General features: G+C 44.9%; 1 protein-coding gene across 1 annotated transcript in view; it reads right to left on the bottom strand.

The window, feature by feature from the left end:
- Window positions 1–20,140, bottom strand: part of LOC135543701 (protocadherin Fat 3) — a 290,068-nt gene that overhangs the window by 10,108 nt on the left and 259,820 nt on the right. Inside the window, exons 67-72 of the mRNA XM_064971068.1 lie at window positions 18,687–18,843; window positions 15,382–15,912; window positions 13,530–13,767; window positions 11,028–11,123; window positions 3,739–3,811; window positions 1,695–1,703 (exon numbers count right to left, since the gene is read on the bottom strand). Coding sequence (XP_064827140.1) covers window positions 1,695–1,703; window positions 3,739–3,811; window positions 11,028–11,123; window positions 13,530–13,767; window positions 15,382–15,912; window positions 18,687–18,843 — 1,104 coding nt within the window. The remainder of the gene's footprint in view (window positions 1–1,694; window positions 1,704–3,738; window positions 3,812–11,027; window positions 11,124–13,529; window positions 13,768–15,381; window positions 15,913–18,686; window positions 18,844–20,140) is intronic.

Raw genomic sequence — 20,140 nt, 5'->3', positions numbered from 1 at the left:
AGGACATACAGTTAGAACAGTCAGTCACCTGGAGTGTTGTAGGTCTGCCCTCCATCCATACCTGGCACTGAGAGACACAGAGACAGACAGGGAGAAACAGAGAGAGAGACAGAGAGGGAGAAACAGAGAGAGAGAGACAGAGAGGGAGAAACAGAGAGAGAGAGAGACAGAGACAGAGAGAGAGACAGAGAGGGAGAAACAGAGAGAGAGAGAGACAGAGAGGGAGAAACAGAGAGAGAGACAGAGAGGGAGAAACAGAGAGAGAGAGACAGACAGAGACAGAGAGAGAGACAGAGAGGGAGAAACAGAGAGAGAGAGACAGAGAGGGAGAAACAGAGAGAGAGAGAGACAGAGAGGGAGAAACAGAGAGTGAGAGACAGACAGAGACAGAGACAGAGAGAGAGACAGAGAGGGAGAAACAGAGAGTGAGAGACAGACAGAGACAGAGACAGAGAGAGAGACAGAGAGGGAGAAACAGAGAGAGAGACAGACAGAGACAGAGACAGAGAGAGAGACAGAGAGGGAGAAACAGAGAGTGAGAGAGACAGAGACAGAGAGGAAACAGAGAGAGAGTTAATGACTACCGGTCATTCACTACCGGTCATTAACTACCGGTCATTAACTACCGGTCATTAACTACCGGTCATTTAACTACCAGTCATTACCTACCGGTCATTACCAACCGGTCATTACCTACCGGTCATTTAACTACCGGTCATTAACAACCTGTCATTAACTACTGGTCATTAACTACTGGTCATTAACTACCGGTCATTAACTACCTGGTCATTAACTACCGGTCATTAACTACCGGTCATTAACTACCTGTCATTAACTACCTGTCATTAACTACCGGTCATTAACTACCTCATTCTATTAACTACCGGTCATTCATTAACTACTGGTCATTAACTACTGGTCATTAACTACCGGTCATTACCTACCGGTCATTAACTACCGGTCATTAACTACCGGTCATTAACACTGTCATTAACTACTGGTCATTAACTACTGGTCATTAACTACTGGTCATTAACTACCTGTCATTCATACCGGTCATTAACTACCATTACCGGTCATTAACTACAGTCATTAACAACCTGTAACTACCTTCCAGGTCATTAACTACGGTCATTAACTACCTGTCATTACTACCTACTGGTCATTAACTACTCATTAACTACCTGTCATTAACTACTGGTCATTACTACGGTCATTAACTACCGGTCATTAATTACCGGTCATTAACTACCGGTCATTAACAACCTGTCATTAACTTTTGATCATTAACTTCCAGTCATTAACTACCGGTCATTAACTACCGGTCATTAACTACCTGTCATTAACTACCTGACATTAACTACTGGTCATTAACTACAAGTCATTAACTACCTGTCATTAACTACCGGTCATTAACTACCGGTCATTAACTAACGGTCATTAACTACCAGTCATTAACTACCGGTCATTAACTACCGGTCATTAACTACCTGTCATTAAACTACTGGTCATTAACTACAACTCATTAACTACCTGTCATTAACTACAACTCATTGACTACCGGTCATTAACTACCGGTCATTAACTAAAGGTAATAACTACCTGTCATTAACTACCTGTCATTAACTACCGGTCATTAACTACCTGTTATTAACTACCTGTCATTAACTACCTGTCGGTCATTCATTAACTACCTGTTACAACTCATTGACTACCCGGTCATTAACTACCTGTTATTAACTACCTGTCATTAACTACCTGTCATTAACTACCGGTCATTAACTACCGGTCATTAACTACCGGTCATTACCTACCGGTCATTTAACTACCTGTCATTAACTACCTGTCATTAACTACCGGTCATTAACTACCGGTCATTAACTACCAGTCATTAACTACCGGTCATTAACTAAAGGTAATAACTACCTGTCATTAACTACCTGTCATTAACTACCTGTCATTACCTACCGGTCATTCACTACCGGTCATTCACTACCGGTCAATACCTACCGGTCATTTAACTACCTGTCATTAACTACCTGTCATTAACTACCTGTCATTAACTACCGGTCATTAACTACCTGTCATTAACTACCGGTCATTAACTACCGGTCATTAACTAAAGGTAATAACTACCTGTCATTAACTACCTGTCATTAACTACCTGTCATTAACTACCTGTCATTAACTACTGGTCATTAACTACCTGTCATTAACTACCTGTCATTAACTACCGGTCATTAACTACCGGTCATTAACTACCGGTCATTAACTACCTGTCATTAACTACCTGTCATTAACTACCTGTCATTAACTACCTGTCATTAACTACCTGTCATTAACTACCTGTCATTAACTACCGGTCATTAACTACCGGTCATTACCTACCGGTCATTTAACTACCTGTCATTAACTACCTGTCATTAACTACCGGTCATTAACTACCGGTCATTAACTACCAGTCATTAACTACCGGTCATTAACTAAAGGTAATAACTACCTGTCATTAACTACCTGTCATTAACTACCGGTCATTAACTACCTGTCATTAACTACCTGTCATTAACTACCTGTCATTAACTACCGGTCATTAACTACCTGTCATTAAACGGTCATTAACCGGTCATTAACTAAAGGTAATAACTACCTGTCATTAACTACCTGTCATTAACTACCTGTCATTAACTACCTGTCATTAACTACCTGTCATTAACTACCGGTCATTAACTACCTGTCATTAACTACCGGTCATTAACTACGGTCATTAACATTAACCTGTCATTAACTACGGTCATTAACTACGGTCATTAACCGGTCATTAACTACCGGTCATTAACTACCGGTCATTAACTACCGGTCATTAACTACCGGTCATTAACTAACGGTCACTACCTTCGGTAAGTTGAGGGGTTCTTGGAGGAACATTTCATGTTTCAATGCAGCAAACGGTTCCTAGAGGAAACCTGGACTGGAGGCGTGGCTTCGTAGGGGCACAGCTTTCATATAGATCAAATTTGGCCTACGTCTCTCTTATGTTGTACGTCATCACATGTTAAGGTTGAACACTGTCAGTTTTGCAGCTTCAAAAAGACTCATGGAATTTACTCTAACGGGTGGCCAAAAAAAGGTATCTGAAAGCCAGGCCTCCAATAAGCCAATCTTCCTATTAGAGGCATGCCACCTCTAAAATATATTATTAAAAAGGTTCCGGTTTTAACTTTTACACAGGGGTTCATATGAAATCCTTTTTCAGAGGGGTTCCTCAAGGAACCTTGTTCAACCGGAAAGGTTCTGCCAGTGTGGCAACCCAAAAAGGTTCTGCCAGGCACCTTTACTTCTAAGAGTGTACGGGACACATCCCTTGTGTGTCCGTGTGAGAGGACAGTTACTGGAGTGTACAGTTAGTGTAGAGGACACATCTCGTTTGAGAGGACAGTTACTGGAGTGTACAGTTAGTGTAGAGGACACATCTCGTTTGAGAGGACAGTTACTGGAGTGTACAGTTAGTGTAGAGGACACATCTCGTTTGAGAGGACAGTTACTGGAGTGTACAGTTAGTGTAGAGGACACATCTCGTTTGAGAGGACAGTTACTGGAGTGTACTATAGAGGACACAGTTGTACAGTTAGTGTAGAGGACACATCTCGTTTGAGAGGACAGTTACTGGAGTGTAGAGGACACATGTACAGTTAGTGTAGAGGACACATCTCGTTTGAGAGGACAGTTACTGGAGTGTACAGTGCAGCAATACCTTCATTCTCTATACTGTCCACAGTATTATTCACCAGACATATTACAGTCACTATGGAGGCTGAGAGAGAGAGAGAGACAGAGAGAGAGACAGAGACAGAGAGAGGGTACAGTTAGTGTAGAGAGAGAGAGTTACTGGAGTCTAGAGAGGACACATCTCGTTTGAGAGGAGTTAGAGTGTACAGTGCAGCAATACCTTCATTCTCTATAGTCCACAGAGACAGAGACAGAGAGAGAGAGAGAGACAGAGACAGAGAGAGAGAGAGAGAGGGAGAGAGAGAGAGAGAGAGAGGAGACAGAGACAGAGAGAGAGAGGAGAGAGAGGAGGGAGGGGGGAGAGAGGGAGGAGAGGGAGGGAGGGAGAGAGGGAGGGGGGGAGGGAGGGAGGGGGAGGGAGGGAGGGAGGGAGGGAGGGAGGGAGGGGGAGGGAGGGAGGGAGAGGGAGGGAGGGAGGGAGGGAGGGAGGGAGGGAGGGAGAGAGGGAGGGAGGGAGGGAGACAGAGAGAGTGTTATCATTTCATTACTATATTCATGTATGTTCATTACTATTAACCTGCATGAACATTGTTCACAAACACATGTAAGTACATGTGACTCTGTGTGTGTGTGTGTGCCTGTGTGTCATGTGACATAACAGGTGGTTGACAACACAACATAATAAAAATAATTAATACAATTTTGGAACAGAAACAACGTTCTTCATCTCAAACCTTCAAATCTCTTATCCCCCAACATGTGGACAATTAGTGGGACCCCCCCTTAACCACACAACTAACTTAACGGCCTTAAATTAAGACACTTTAAAACATTTTGTTCATTCATTTGTACGATAGCCCATTTTGACTTTGTGTCTTTGGTAACTAGTGGCAACCATAAATTAACAAGACAAAATGGAGCTTCTCTTTTCCGGCAAAACTATCACATGACTACGTCCCAAATTGCATCCTATTCCCTACATAGTGCACTACTTTTGACCAGAGTACTATGGGCCCTGGTTGAAAGTAGTGCACTATATAGGGAATAGGGTGCAATTTGAGACAAGTCAGGATGCTCTCGATTGTGCATCTGTAAAAATTTGTGAGGGTTTTAGGTGGCAGGCCACATTTCTTTAGCTTCCTGAGGTTAAATAAAAATGACCAAGTGCTGTGTGTCTGACTGGCCCAGGCGAGTGGGCTGCCGGCCCACTGCCACTGCGGTTGGTTATTACATCGGTCAGTCTCTCTCTGCCAGCCAATTACTTTTGGTCCAGTCCATTCTAACTTTACCTGGGCCCCGCCCCTTTCCCATCTCTGTTAAGTGGTGACATTTGGATAAATAGTGGAGTGGAGCAGATGGACAAACAAAAAGAGAACAAACATAAAGGTGGTGCTGAAAAGCAGAGAGAGAAGAAGAAGAGGTTGAAGACCCTTGAGGCGGATGCAGCCAAATGTTTTAAAATAACAAATTATTCATTTTGGCGCCGTTACCAGTCAATCAACTCAGACTAGTGAGTCTGAAGGCACTGGCAGTAGAGAGGAGAGAGAGCAGCCCATTGTGGAGCCCAGCGATACCAGTTCAACTGTTAGTCAAGGTTTTGCAGCTGAAGCGATAAGACAGAAGACAATAGGGATAAGATAAGCAACGTTTGGGTTTGGCTAGCTGGCTATTTAGCTATATCGGGCGCATCTTGTTGAAACAAGCACTCGTCAATGTCACTTTTCGTGAACCGACCAATCACAGCCTGGATTGGGCGGGACATTAAAAAAAGTTTGACGTGCTAAAGCAAACGTTGGAAATGTCAAACTCATTGTTCTGCATGAATGGTTCTGATTATTGCCAAGTTAGTACTTGGCTGTCACACCCTGACCATAGTTTGATTTGTATGTTTCTGTTTTGTTTGGTCAGGGTGTGATCTGAGTGGGCATTCTATGTTGTGTGTCTAGTTTGTCTGTTTCTGTGTTTGGGCCTGATATGGTTCTCAATCAGAGGCAGGTGTTAGTCATTGTCTCTGATTGGGAGCCATATTTAGGTAGCCTGTTTTGTGTTGGGTTTTGTGGGTGATTGTTCCTGTCTTTGTGTTTGTTACACCAGATAGGGATGTGGTCGGTTTTTCAGTTTTTGTATATTGTCATCTTTATTAAAGATGAATCAAAATAACAACGCTGTGTTTTGGTCCGCCTCTCCTTCAACAGAAGAAAGCCGTGACATTGGCATGAACAAACTAGAGACTAATCACCAATGTAGACCATTTTTTTTGCACAATGACGGAAACAAAAACTACAAAAATGATAAATGTTGGTTGCGTATTTCTTAAACTGCTATATTGTCCAATTGGAATTAATATTGACACTAGTATGATATTAATTGGGACAATATAGCAGTTTAAGAAATACAAAACCAACATTTATCATTTCTGTAGGTGGACAAACAACATGGTCAACTATTTTATGAAATTATATGAATATACTAACATATAATTAATATATTCATATTATACAAACATTATACTATTATATTAACACTATACTTTTCTATTTAATGTTATAATATTTACTAATTTACTAATTACTTGAGGATGGTGTATCAGCAGTGGACAGATATCCAGGTTGAGGATGGTGTATCTGCAGTGGACAGATATCCAGGTTGAGGATGGTGTATCAACAGTGGACAGATATCCAGGTTGAGGATGGTGTATCAACAGTGGACAGATATCCAGGTTGAGGATGGTGTATCAACAGTGGACAGATATCCAGGTTGAGGATGGTGTATCAACAGTGGACAGATATCCAGGTTGAGGATGGTGTATCAACAGTGGACAGATATCCAGGTTGAGGATGGTGTATCAACAGTGGACAGATATCCAGGTTGAGGATGGTGTATCAACAGTGGACAGATATCCAGGTTGAGGATGGTGTATCAACAGTGGACAGATATCCAGGTTGTGGATGGTGTATCTGCAGTGGACAGATATCCAGGTTGAGGATGGTGTATCTGCAGTGGACAGATATCCAGGTTGAGGATGGTGTATCAACAGTGGACAGATATCCAGGTTGAGGATGGTGTATCAACAGATATCCAGGTTGAGGATATCCAGGTTGAGGATGGTGTATCTGCAGTGGACCGATATCCAGGTTGAGGATGGTGTATCAACAGTGGACAGATATCCAGGTTGAGGATGGTGTATCTGCAGTGGACAGATATCCAGGTTGAGGATGGTGTATCTGCAGTGGACAGATGTAGTTTGAGTCAGAGCCAGGTAGCCATTGCCACCTCAATTACTGTAATGTTTTTTTAGTTTCCACCCCCAACAAAAGTTTTTTAAAAAGTCTGTGGTGCACAATGTTTTCTTTTGTAAAGATGGAACCGACAGGAAGTGGCTCCTCATACAGTGAAGAGAACCATGCTTTATTCTGCATTTTGCAAAAGCCCACAGAGAACAGCCCTTTCATGAATATGCAACAACAGACTGGAAGCGTATCCATCAGAGAGTGAAAGAGCATAGAGGTTTATGCTGAGGTCTCCTTTCCGTGGTCCTCCAAAGGTAACACTGAGAGCCTGGTCATCGGTAGTCGGCATGTCTGCTCATAGAGAGCAAAGTGCGCGGAAGAAGGCAAGAACTCGAGAGCATTATAGATGTTGTTAAAGGCAAGAGGGGGTCTTAGCTACAGAGGCATGCAGTCTGAAAGCAGTTTATACGCTAGATGACAGCAACGTTGACCATGGCAACTTCTTTAGAGATGATCGGTCTGCTGGGAAAGTACGACCTGTGTGTGAAAGAGCATCTGACAGCCTGTAGAGAGAAAAGCAGGAAGCTGCCTGGGTCAAGAAGAGGGCAGAGGCTCTCTAATCACTCTGTTATCAAAAGTACTACCATCGATAACGTCATTACCACCATCCAACACACAATGCAGGCCACCAGAATCAAGTGACATCCAGGAAGCTGGTATGTTTTCAGTCCAGATTGACGCTATGCAGGACATCTACAACACAAGATCGATGCTCTGTCATAGTCAGATATGTGATGAACGTCATCCATGAGAGGCTTGTGGCCTGTGGTGAAATGTGAGGCATCCACTGGACAAATACTTTTGTCCAGGTACTGAGTGAAGTAATGGAAACCATGAAGCTTGACATCAGCAAGTGCATTGGCAATTCCACTGATGGAGCCTCCAGTATGTAAGGCCAGTATGAAGGCTTCTCTCCCTTGCTCCCTGCAAAGTCCACCAATCAGGTGCAGGTGTGGTGCTCTGCACACCATTTGAACCTCGTTTTGGCAGACTCAACAGAGAGAGTGTCTTGGTAAGTGGGTCACTTTTTTTCTCTCGCTAACAACATAGCTGTGTTCTTCCGCGAATCCAACCAGAGGATTCACTAGGATCACGACTCTGGACGGTTCTGACTTAGAATACGTGGACGAGTATAAATACCTAGGTGTCTGGTTAGACTGTAAGATAGGGGCGGCAGGGTGGCCTAGTGGTTAGAGCATTGGACTAGTAACCGCAAGGTTGCAAGTTCAAACCCCTGAGCTGACAAGGTACAAATCTGTCGTTAAGCCCCTGAACAGGCAGTTAACCCACTGTTCCTAGGCCGTCATTGAAAATAAGAATTTGTTCTTAATTAACTGACTTGCCTGGTTAAATAAAGGTAAAAATAAATAAAAGCTCTCCTTCGAGACTCATATTAAGCAGCTCCAATCCAAAATGAAATCTAAAATCGGCTTCCTATTTCACAACAAAGCCTTGTTCACTCATGCTGCCAAACATACCCTCGTAAAACTGACTATCCTACCGATCTTTGACTTTGGCGATGTCATTTACAAAATAGCCTCCAACACTCAACTCAGCAAATTGGATGCAGTCTATCACAGTGCCATCCGTTTTATCACCAAGGCCCCATATACTACACACCACTGCGACCTGTCTCGTTGGCTGGCCCTCGTTTCATATTCGTCGCCAAACCCACTGGCTCCAGGTCGTCTATAAGTCTTTGCTAAGTAAAGCCCCACCTTATCTCAGCTCACTGTTAACCTTAGCAACACCCACCCGTAGCACTCGCTCCAGCAATTATATTTCACTGGTCACCCCCAAAGCCAACACCTCCTTTGGCCACCTTTCCTCCCAGTTCTCTGCTGCCAATGACTGGAACAAACTGCAAATATCACTGAAGTTGGAGACTCATATCTCCTTCATTAGCTTTAAGCGTCAGCTGTCAGATCAGCTTACCGATCGATCCCTCCCACACAACCCAAGCCACACTTTATGTAAACAAGATTACTGAACCTGTCTATGTGGCCTCCAGAAGGGTTGTGATGGCACTGTGGAAGCTGGGGGATCTCCTCACTGTCAGCCACTTTTACGGTGTTGGAATCACAACCGTCTTCAGTCCGCTAAGGTAACGTTATCTGTTAGCTTATCCAACATCATGGCTAACGTTGAAAGCACTGAATGCTAGCTAACTACAGAAGATATGTATGTCGGTCGAAGTGAAACAGGTAGGCATCAAACCGTGATCAAAGTGAAGGGGGGGCATTTTGCTGGGTGCCTTCTAGCAGTAAGGTGGCTGACTGCAGGACACCAGCTCCTAACAGCGTCCAGGCTGACTGCAGGACACCAGCTCCTAACAGCATCCAGGCTGACTGCAGGACACCAGCTCCTAACAGCATCCAGGCTGACTGCAGGACACCAGCTCCTAACAGCATCCAGGCTGACTGCAGGACACCAGCTCCTAGCACAGCATCCAGGCTGACTGCAGGACACCAGCTCCTAACAGCATCCAGGCTGACTGCAGGACACCAGCTCCTAACAGCATCCAGACTGACTGCAGGACACCAGCTCCTAACGGCATCCAGGCTGACTGCAGGACACCAGCTCCTAACAGCATCCAGGCTGACTGAAGGACACCAGCTCCTAACAGCATCCAGGCTGACTGCAGGACACCAGCTCCTAACAGCATCCAGGCTGACTGCAGGACACCAGCTCCTAACAGCACAGGCATCCAGGCATCCAGGCTGACTGCAGGACACCAGCTCCTAACAGCATCCAGGCTGACTGCAGGACACCAGCTCCTAACAGCATCCAGGCTGACTGCAGGACACCAGCTCCTAACAGCATCCAGGCTGACTGCAGGACACCAGCTCCTAACAGCATCCAGGCTGACTGCAGGACACCAGCTCCTAACAGTATCCAGGCTGACTGCAGGACACCAGCTCCTAACAGCATCCAGGCTGACTGCAGGACACCAGCTCCTAACAGCATCCATGCTGACTGCAGGACACCAGCTCCTAACAGCATCCAGGCTGACTGCAGGACACCAGCTCCTAACAGCATCCAGGCTGACTGCAGGACACCAGCTCCTAACAGCATCCAGGCTGACTGCAGGACACCAGCTCCTAACAGCATCCAGGCTGACTGCAGGACACCAGCTCTAGTTGTAAATAATGGTAATGGAACTTTGTTACTATAACAATGATGGCGACCATGTGGAACCCCGCCCCTCAGTACACTTTACAAGCGAGTCAGGACTAATTCTTTTCTATTGGGCCACATGAACAGAACCGCACCCAAATGCAATAAAAAAAAACAGACCCACCAGTACCAGCTCGGGTACGGTATGGTTCAGTACCTAGGTGGAAAAACACTATTAGTCAGTATGAACTAGCTAGTGTTAGCGAGTATGAACTATCTAGTGTTTGCGAGTATGAACTAACTAGTGTTTGCGAGAATATGATCTAGCTAGTGTTTGCGAGAATATGATCTAGCGAGAATATGATCTAGCTAGTGTTTGCGAGAATATGATCTAGCTAGTGTTTGCGAGAATATGATCTAGCTAGTGTTTGCGAGAATATGATCTAGCTAGTGTTTGCGAGAATATGATCTAGCTAGTGTTTGCGAGAATATGAATATGATCTAGCTAGTGTGTTTTTGATCTAGCTAGAATATGATCTAGCTAGTGTTTGCGAGAATATGATCTAGCCAGTGTTTGCGAGAATATGATCTAGCTAGTGTTTGCGAGAATATAATCTAGCTAGTGTTTGCGAGAATATGATCTAGCTAGTGTTAGTGAGTATGATCTAGCTAGTGTTAGTGAGTATGAACTAACAAGTGTTTGCGAGAATATGATCTAGCTAGTGTTAGTGAGTATGAACTAACTAGTGTTTGCGAGAATATGATCTAGCTAGTGTTAGTGAGTATGAACTAACTAGTGTTAGTCAGTATGAACTAGCTAGTTTTAGCGTGTATATACTAGCTAGTGTTAGCGAGAACATGATCTAGCTCGCGTAAGCGTCAGACTTGTCTTACCGTTGTCATCGAAGGAGTCTGAGGTGTAGGAGCTGAGAGAGAGAGCTTCAGATGTACTGTCTGAGAAACACGGCACCTCTTCTACCAGATCCTCCACTGTAGACAGACAGGAGAGAGAGGGTCAGAGTGCGATTGTGTGTGATAATAAATACTACAACAAACACACAACATAACAGTGACAGTTAGAAGACTGAAAGGCACATGGAGTCTCTCTTGTCGTGATTTGTGTTTTGTCCTATATTCATATTATATTTATTTATTTTGAATCCCAGCTTCTGACCCCGCAGGAGGCCTCTTAACTGACTTGCCTAGTTAAATAAAGGTTAAATAAAATAACATTTCAAAAACTTATGCTACGCTTCTCAGTGCATATACACCAACGTTACCATCTGAAAATCAAGCAAAGGACTGCTTCCACCAGTCACTAGATGAGGCCCTTCACCACATACCCAGGAATGACAAGATCTTTCTGCTGGGTGACTTCAACGCTCGGTTGGGACAAAACAATAGGACACGGAGCGGAGAGCTGGGTAGGCATGGCGTTGGCCAGGTCAATGAGAACGGCATGAGACTACTAACTCTATGTGCCGAGCATGATCTCATCGTCACAGGCACCATGTTCCAGCTGAAGAACAAATATAAGGCATCATGGATGTCCCCACGCTCCAAACACTGGTACCTGATTGACTACATCACAGTGAGACGTTCTGACACTAATGACGTCCTGCTGACACGTGACATGAGGGGTACTGAATGCTGGACAGATCACCGTATGATACTGGTTAAACTCCAGGTGAGAACATGTCCCCCCAACGTCAGCAGAAGTTCAGTAAGAGGCCCCCCAACGCCAGCAGAAGTTCAGTAAGAGGCCCCCAACGTCAGCAGAAGTTCAGTAAGAGGCCCCCCAACGCCAGCAGAAGTTCAGTAAGAGGCCCCCCAACGCCAGCAGAAGTTCAGTAAGAGTCCCCCCAACGCCAGCAGAAGTTCAGTAAGAGTCCCCCAACGCCAGCAGAAGTTCAGTAAGAGGCCCCCCAACGCCAGCAGAAGTTCAGTAAGAGGCCCCCAACGCCAGCAGAAGTTCGGTAAGAGGCCCCAGCAGAAACGCCAGCAGAAGTTCGGTAAGGCCCCCCAACGCCAGCAGAAGTTCAGTAAGAGTCTCCCCAACGCCAGCAGAAGTTCAGTAAGAGTCTCCCCAACGCCAGCAGAAGTTCAGTAAGAGGCCCCCCAACGCCAGCAGAAGTTCAGTAAGAGGCCCCCCAACGCCAGCAGAAGTTCAGTAAGAGGCCCCCCAACGCCAGCAGAAGTTCAGTAAGAGTCTCCCCAACGCCAGCAGAAGTTCAGTAAGAGGCCCCCAACGCCAGCAGAAGTTCAGTAAGAGGCCCCCCAACGCCAGCAGAAGTTCGGTAAGAGGCCCCCCAACGCCAGCAGAAGTTCAGTAAGAGTCTCCCCAACGCCAGCAGAAGTTCAGTAAGAGTCTCCCCAACGCCAGCAGAAGTTCAGTAAGAGGCCCCCCAACGCCAGCAGAAGTTCAGTAAGAGGCCCCCCAACGCCAGCAGAAGTTCAGTAAGAGGCCCCCCAACGCCAGCAGAAGTTCGGTCCCAACGCCAGCAGAAAGAGGCCCCCAACGCCAGCAGAAGTTCAGTAAGAGGCCCCCCAATGCCAGCAGAAGTTCAGTAAGAAGCGTCTGCACCATATCTGGCTTGAGAAGCTGTAGTAAGGGACGAGTTACGCCGATCTCTCGCTGAAAGGCTGAGGGAGACTGGGCCTCTTCTGAGCACAGAGGACCTCATGGACCAGAAGTGGGCATCTATTAGCTCAGTGCTCTATCAGGCAGCGGCCCACTCCATTGGCTACAGAGGTAGGAAACATTGCGACTGGTTCGATGAGAACTTTGACACCATCACAACTTTACTGGACAATATGCACAAAGCGCACAGGGCTACTCTCAACAGCCCCACATCTGCTAACCTTCGCAATGTCTCATCTGCTACCCTTTGCAAGCAATGGCGTGCATCACGCCAAGAAGTGCAAACAATCTTGCAGAACAAATGGTGGACGAATAAGGCACAGGAAATCCACATTTATGCAATTTCTACAACTCAACTGCTATCTATGAGTCAACTAAAGCTATCTATGAGTCAACTAAAGCTATCTATGAGTCAACTAAAGCTATCTATGGCCCTAGAAGTGTCTCCATCAACCCCAGAAAACAGCTGATAGTCTGACTCTCTTGAAGGACCAAAACCAGATGCTGATGAGATGGGCTGACCCACCAAAACCAGATCCTGATGAGGTGGGCTGACCCACCAAAACCAGATCCTGATGAGGTGGGCTGACCCACCAAAACCAGATCCTGATGTATGTTTAGGTGTGTAGGTGTGTCTAGGTGTGTCTAGGTGTGTGTAGGTGTGTCTAGGTGTGTCTAGGTGTGTGTAGGTGTGTCTAGGTGTGTCTAGGTGTGTGTAGGTGTGTCTAGGTGTGTGTAGGTGTGTGTATTCTTACCAAGAGGAGAGCTGGCTCTCTGAGTTCTCTCCAGTTCATATGCTCTCTGCTCCCACTCCTCCTCTCTTCCATCCCTCTCTCCCTGCCTCTCCCAGGGAGCTTTATGGGCGGGGTTTCGTTCTGAGTGACAGGGCGATAGGGGCTGGAGATTGGGCACCACGCTACACACGGCCACGCCCCTTCTACTTGCACCGCCCAGGATGTGATGCGAGGAATCAGACGACAAGAAGCTGCTCATCTGGCGGAGACAGGAGAGAAAGGGTTAACACACATACAGTGGCTGTAGGAAAGTATTCAGACCCCTTGACTTTTTACACATTGTTACATTACAGGATTAAATGAATAAAAATCCTCAGCAATCTACACACAATACCACATAATGACAAAACAAGGTTTTTAGAAATGTTTGCAAATATATATATATATATATATATATATATAAGTAAAAAATTAAAATTAAATACCTTATTTATACATTAGTATTCAGACCCTTTGCTATGAGACTCAAAATTGGCTCACGTGCATCCAGTTTCCATTGATCATCCTTGAGATGTTTCTACAACTTGATTGGAGTCCTATCATTATAAGGTCCCACAGTTGACAGTGCATGTCAGAGCAAAAACGAAGCCAAGACACGATTGTGTCGAGGCACAGATCTGGGGAAGGGTACGAAAACATTTCTGCAGCATTTAAGGTCCCCGAGAACACAGTGGCCTCCATCATTCTTCAATGGAAGAAGTTTGGAACCAATAAGACTCCTCCTAGAGCTGAGCAATTGGGGGAGAAGGGCCATGGTCAAGGAGGTGGATAAGAACCCGATGATCACTCCGACAGAACTCTAGAGTTCTTCTGTGGAGATGGGAGAAAGTTCCAGAAGGACAACCATCTCTGCAGCACTCCACCAATCAGGCCTTTATGGTAGAGTGGTCAGAAGGAAGCCACTCCTCAGTAAAAGGCACATGGCAGCTTGGAGTTTGTCAAAAGGCACCTAAAGACTCTCAGACCATGAGTAACAATATTCTCTGGTCTGATGAAACCAAGATTGAACTCTTTGGCCAGAATGTCTGGTGGAAACCTGGCTCCATCCCAAGGGTGAAGCATATTGGTGGCAGCATCATGCTGTGGGGATGTTTTTCCGCAGCAGGGACTGGGAGACTAGTCAGGATTGAGAAAAAGATGAACGGAGAAAAGTACAGAGAGATCCTTGATGAAAACCTGTTACAGAGCACTTAGGACCTCAATCTGGGGTGAGGGACAGTCAGGGACAGGACAACGATCCTAAAACCCTGACCCTAGCCAAGACAATGCAGGCGCGGCTTCAGGACAAGTCGCTGAATGTCCTTGAGTGGCCATGCCAGAGCCCGGACATGAACCTAATCAAACATCTCTGGAGATAGCTGTGCAGTGACGCTCCCAATCCAACTTGACAGAGCTTACATTTAACATTACATTTAAGTCATTTAGCAGACGCTCTTAACCAGAGCGACTTACAAAAGCTTGAGAGGATCTGCAGAAAAGAATGGGAGGAACTCCACAAATACATGTGTGCCAAGTTTGTAGCATCACACCCAAGAAGACTTAATGCTCTAATCGCTGCCAAAGGTGCTTCAACAAAGTACTGAGTAAAGGGTCTGAATACTTATGTAAATGTAATTTTCCGGTGTTTATTTGTAATAAATTTGCAAAAATGTCTAAAAACCTGCTTTTTCTTCCTCATTGTGTTTAGATTAATGCGGAAAAAACTATTTAATCCATTTTAGAATGAGCCTAAAATGTAACTAAATGTGGAAGAAGTCAAGAGGTCTGAATACTTTCTGAAGGCACTGTATAGACACACACCCGTCTACCCTACCTGACTGGTAGAGAGGGAGCTCTCGCTGGTAGCCATGTTATCTCCATCGATACCTCTCATTGCTAGGTTGTTGTTGTTGCCAGGCCAACCAGGTAGCATCGTCGTCGGGTGTGTAGTTGGCCGTACCATCACCTGAGGAGGCCCCGAACCCACCCCTCCACCTGTCACCACACCTCCACCTAGACCTCCATCTCTGTCGCCATAACTACCGACGCTGACCTCGGCAGTGCCGGGCGGTCGGGGGTCGGCAGGGACACGTACGGCTTTGAACTCGATGCCTTCTGACCCCATCCCCGTCTTTGTCAGCAGGTAGCTGGTCTCCACGGATACAGCAGACATGCCCACCCCCGTCCCGACCCCACCCACCGCCACACCCTCCTTTGCCCCTCCTCCATCCTGGCTGAAACCGGAGTCCTTCCTCTGGAACCTGATCTTCTTCCTGAAGATAATGTAGAGGAGGAGGAGGAGGGAGATGACGAAGATCAGGACTCCGATTCCGATGATCTCTACTGGACCCACGTAGGAGAGAGGCTCCTAGGAAGAGGATCAAATCACTGAATACACAAAAGTTCTCAATCAGAAACACTTTTCAACAAACATCAAGAAATGAGAACGAATGATGGGGATGTCATGACCTCAGTAAGTCTTAAACTAACAAATGCTCAAGTTCTCCAAGCGGTTTATTCTCAACTCATACAAAAAAAGTAGCTTTCTCACTTTGACAGGACGTAAAAGAGCAACAAGATATCCCCCAAAATTCACTTCAGAATCTGACGTTGAAATTCGGATGTTTTTTTTAAAAACGGGGTCTGCTTTGCACTGAGATTGAACATGAGACCCTCTGGTCTCCTGTTAAACCCTGACAACAACAGAACATTAGAACAGTCACTCATGAGGGTCTGTCCATGAGGTTCGCTACAATACTTTGAACCCTGTTTAAATCCTTCCAGATATTAATAGATAGTCATGGTTTTCCTGCTATTGTATTAAACTATTCCTTTTACTTTCTAAACATAAACCCTGTGCAACCATGACAACAATTGAGTGTGTGTCATTACCACAAGCCTGTTCTCCCCAATTAAGGTGCCACACCAGCCTCCTGTGATATACAGTAGCAGTCAAAGGTTTGAACCTACTGTATCCACAGTTGAAGTCGGAAGTTTACATACACCTTAGCCAAATACATTTAAACTCAGTTTTTCACAATTCCTGACATTTAATCCTAGTAAAAGTTAGGATCACCACTTTATTTTAAGAATGTGAAATGTCAGAATAATAGTAGAGAGAATGATTGATTTCAGCTTTTATTTCTTTCATCACATTCCCAGTGGGTCAGAAGTTTACATACACTCAATTAGTATTTGGTAGTATTGCATTTAAATTGTTTAACTTGGTTTAATCGTTTTTGGTAGCCTTCCACAAGCTTCCCACAATAAGTTGGGTGAATTTTGGCCGATGTAACTGAGTCAGGTTTGTAGGGCTCCTTGCTCGCACACACTTTTTCAGTTCTGCCCATGTAACAGGGTTGGTTATGTTTCCACTTGCCTCTATAGAAAGGTGTATTTAATGTTCAAGCATTCTTATTGGTTGGTTCAACTCGGATGACAAAAAGGTATGTTGTGATAGGCCCATCGACAGCCATCAACATCATTAAGCCCTAACTTCATAATTAACAACAGATAATAAATAATGCTCAACTGGGACCACTGGCTAAAAAACACAACAAAACTCAACGCAGAGAGTACGGAGAGTACGATTTACATTTGCTACACCCACAAATGTTCTATAGGGTTGAGGTCAGGGTTTTGTGATGGCCACTCCAATACCTTGACTTTGTTGTCCTTAAGCCATTTTACCACAACTTTGGAAGTATGCTTGGGGTCATTGTCCATTTGGAAGACCCATTTGTGACCAAGCTTTAACTTCCTGACTGATGTCTTGAGATGTTGCTTCAATATATCCACATAATTTTCACTTCCTCATGATGCCATCTATTTTGTGAAGTGCACCAGTCCCTCCTGCAGCAAAGCACCCCCACAACATGATGATGCCACCCCGTGCTTCACGGTTGGGATGGTGTTCGTTGGCATGCAAGCCTCCCCCTTTTTCCTCCAAACGTAACGATGGTCATTGTGGCCAAGCAGTTATATTTTTGTTTCATCAGACCAGAGGACATTTGTCCCCATGTGCAGTTGCAAACTGTAGTCTGGCTTTTTTATGGCAGTTTTGGAGCAGTGGATTCATCCTTGCTGAGAGGCCTTTCAGATTATGTCGATATTGGACTCGTTTACTGTGGATATAGATACTTTTGTACCTGTTTCCTCCAGCATCTTCACAAGGTCCTTTGCTGTTGTTCTGGGATTGATTTGCACTTTTCACACCAAAGTACGTTCATCTCCAGGAGACAGAACGCGTCTCCTTCCTGAGCGGTATGATGGCTGCGTGGTCCCATGGTGTTTATACTTGCGTACTATTGTTTGTACAGATGAACGTGGTACCTTCAGGCGTTTGGAAATTGCTCCCAAGGATGAACTAGACTTGTGGAGGTCTACAATTTGTTTTCTGAGGTCTTGACTGATTTATTTTGATTTTCCCATGATGTCAAGCAAAGAGGCACTGAGTTTGAAGGTAGGCCTTGAAATACATCCACAGGTACACCTCCAATTGACTCAAATGATGTCAATTAGCCTATCAGAAGCTTCTAAAGCCATGACGTAATTTTCTGGAATTTTCCAACCTGTTTAAAGGCAGTCAACTTAGTGTATGTAAACTTCTGACACACTGGAATTGTGATACAGTGAATTATAAGTGAAATAATCTGTCTGTAAACAATTGTTAGAAAAATTACTTGTGTCATGCACAAAGTAGATGTCCTAACTGACTTGCCAAAACTATAGTTTGTTAACAAGAAATGTGTGGAGTGGTTGAAAAATTTGTTTTCCAACCTAAGTGTTTGTAAACGTCCGACTTGAACTGTATGTGGGAAGACTGTTGAAAAAGCATTCCAGGTGAAGCTGGTTGAGAGAATGCCAAGAGTGTGCTGTCATCAAGGCAATGGGTGGCTACTTTGAAGAACCTCAAATATAAAATATATTTAAATTTGTTTACCCCTTTTTTGTTTACTACATGATTTACTACATGATGATGTGTTATTTCAGAGTTTTGATATGTTCACTAATATTCTACAATGTAGAAAATTGTACAAATAAAGAAAAACCCTGAGTAGGTGTGTCCAAACTTTTGACTGGTACTGTAGGTCTGATCAGTGTACAGTTATGTTGTGTGTGTGTGTGTGTGTGTGGTACCTGTAGGTCAGGGTCTGGGTCCAGTAGGCTCCTCTCTCCACAGAACTGGCCCTCGTAACCATAGGAACAGTTACAATAGTATGCCCCAAAGGTGTTCATACACACTCCTCCGTTCTCACACTCCTCACGCTCACACTCGTTCACATCCTCATCACATCTGGAGAAGAGGAGAGATAGGTAGAGAGAGGTAGAGAGGGAGAGGAGAGGAGGAGGAGCAGAAGGAGGAGGTAGAGGAGGAGAGGAAGAGGGGGGGAAAAGGAGAGAAGGAGGAGGATGGGGAGGAGGAGGAAAAGGAGGAGGAAGAAGAGGAGAGATAGGAAGAGAGAGGTAGAGAGGGGGAGGAGGTGGAGGAGGCGGAGGAGGAGGAGGAAGAGGAGGAGGAAGAGCAGGAAGAGGAAAAGGAGGAGAGATATGTAGATTGGGAGAGAGGGATACAGAGGTAGAGGAGGAGAGGAAGAGGAGGAGAGGAAGAGGAAGAGGAGGAGGAGGAGAGGAAGAGGAGGAGTAAAAGAAGGAGAGGAGGAGAGATAAAAAGTTAGGGAGATAGAGATAGAGAGGTAGAGGAGGAGAGATGTAGTTAGGGAGAGAGAGAGAGAGGGGTAGAGGAGGAGAGATATGTAGTTAGGGAGAGAGAGAGAGAGAGGTAGAGGAGGAGAGATATGTAGTTAGGGAGAAAGATAGAGAGGTAGAGGAGGAGAGTTAGGGAGAGAGATAGAGAGGTAGAGGAGGAGAGATATGTAGTTAGGGGAGAGAGAGAGTGGGGTAGAGGAGGAGAGATATGTAGTTAGGGAGAGAGATAGAGAGGTAGAGGAGGAGAGATAAGGAAGAAGAGGGGAGAAGTGAAGAGAGAGAAGAGGGAACTTTTAACTCAGTTTCCTTTAAGTCTAAAATAACCCTGTTGAGAGCCATGTTGGTTGTCATTTTAATGACACAAGGCCTCCCACTGGGACAGAAGTATCATACACACCTCTGTCTCTCTCCATTAAATGATTTCTCCCAAAGTCTCTTTTCTAAAACTATCAATGAGTTCAACTTAACGGGAGCAAATGCTATACCAAACAGCTAATATGTCTCTTTAGTTGTGTCTTTGGGGTGATTTTAGACAATTATCTAAGTCTACAAAGGCTTTTCATCTAAGGACATGTCCCTTCACTCTTCTGTTTTCTTCCCCCAATCTTTTCATGTACCTGGACAGGGTCAGGCAGGCAGCAGCTGTCTGTGTGTAAATGGACTTGGTGAATGAAAGTCATTCCGATCCTGATAGAGTAACACTATTGTTTTACAGTAAAAACAGACTTCAGGTAGAGTTAGTTTTACAGTAAAAACAGACTTCATGTAGAGTTAGTTTTACAGTAAAAACAGACTTCAGGTAGAGTTAGTTTTACAGTAAAAACAGACTTCAGGTAGAGTTAGTTTTACAGTAAAAACCGATTTCAGGTAGAGTTAGTTTTACA

Source organism: Oncorhynchus masou, chromosome 8, assembly GCF_036934945.1.
Source record: "Oncorhynchus masou masou isolate Uvic2021 chromosome 8, UVic_Omas_1.1, whole genome shotgun sequence".
NCBI classification, from domain to species: domain Eukaryota; kingdom Metazoa; phylum Chordata; class Actinopteri; order Salmoniformes; family Salmonidae; genus Oncorhynchus; species Oncorhynchus masou.
Note: the sequence above shows the minus strand (reverse complement) of the source record. Positions and strands in the feature narration are given on the sequence as shown.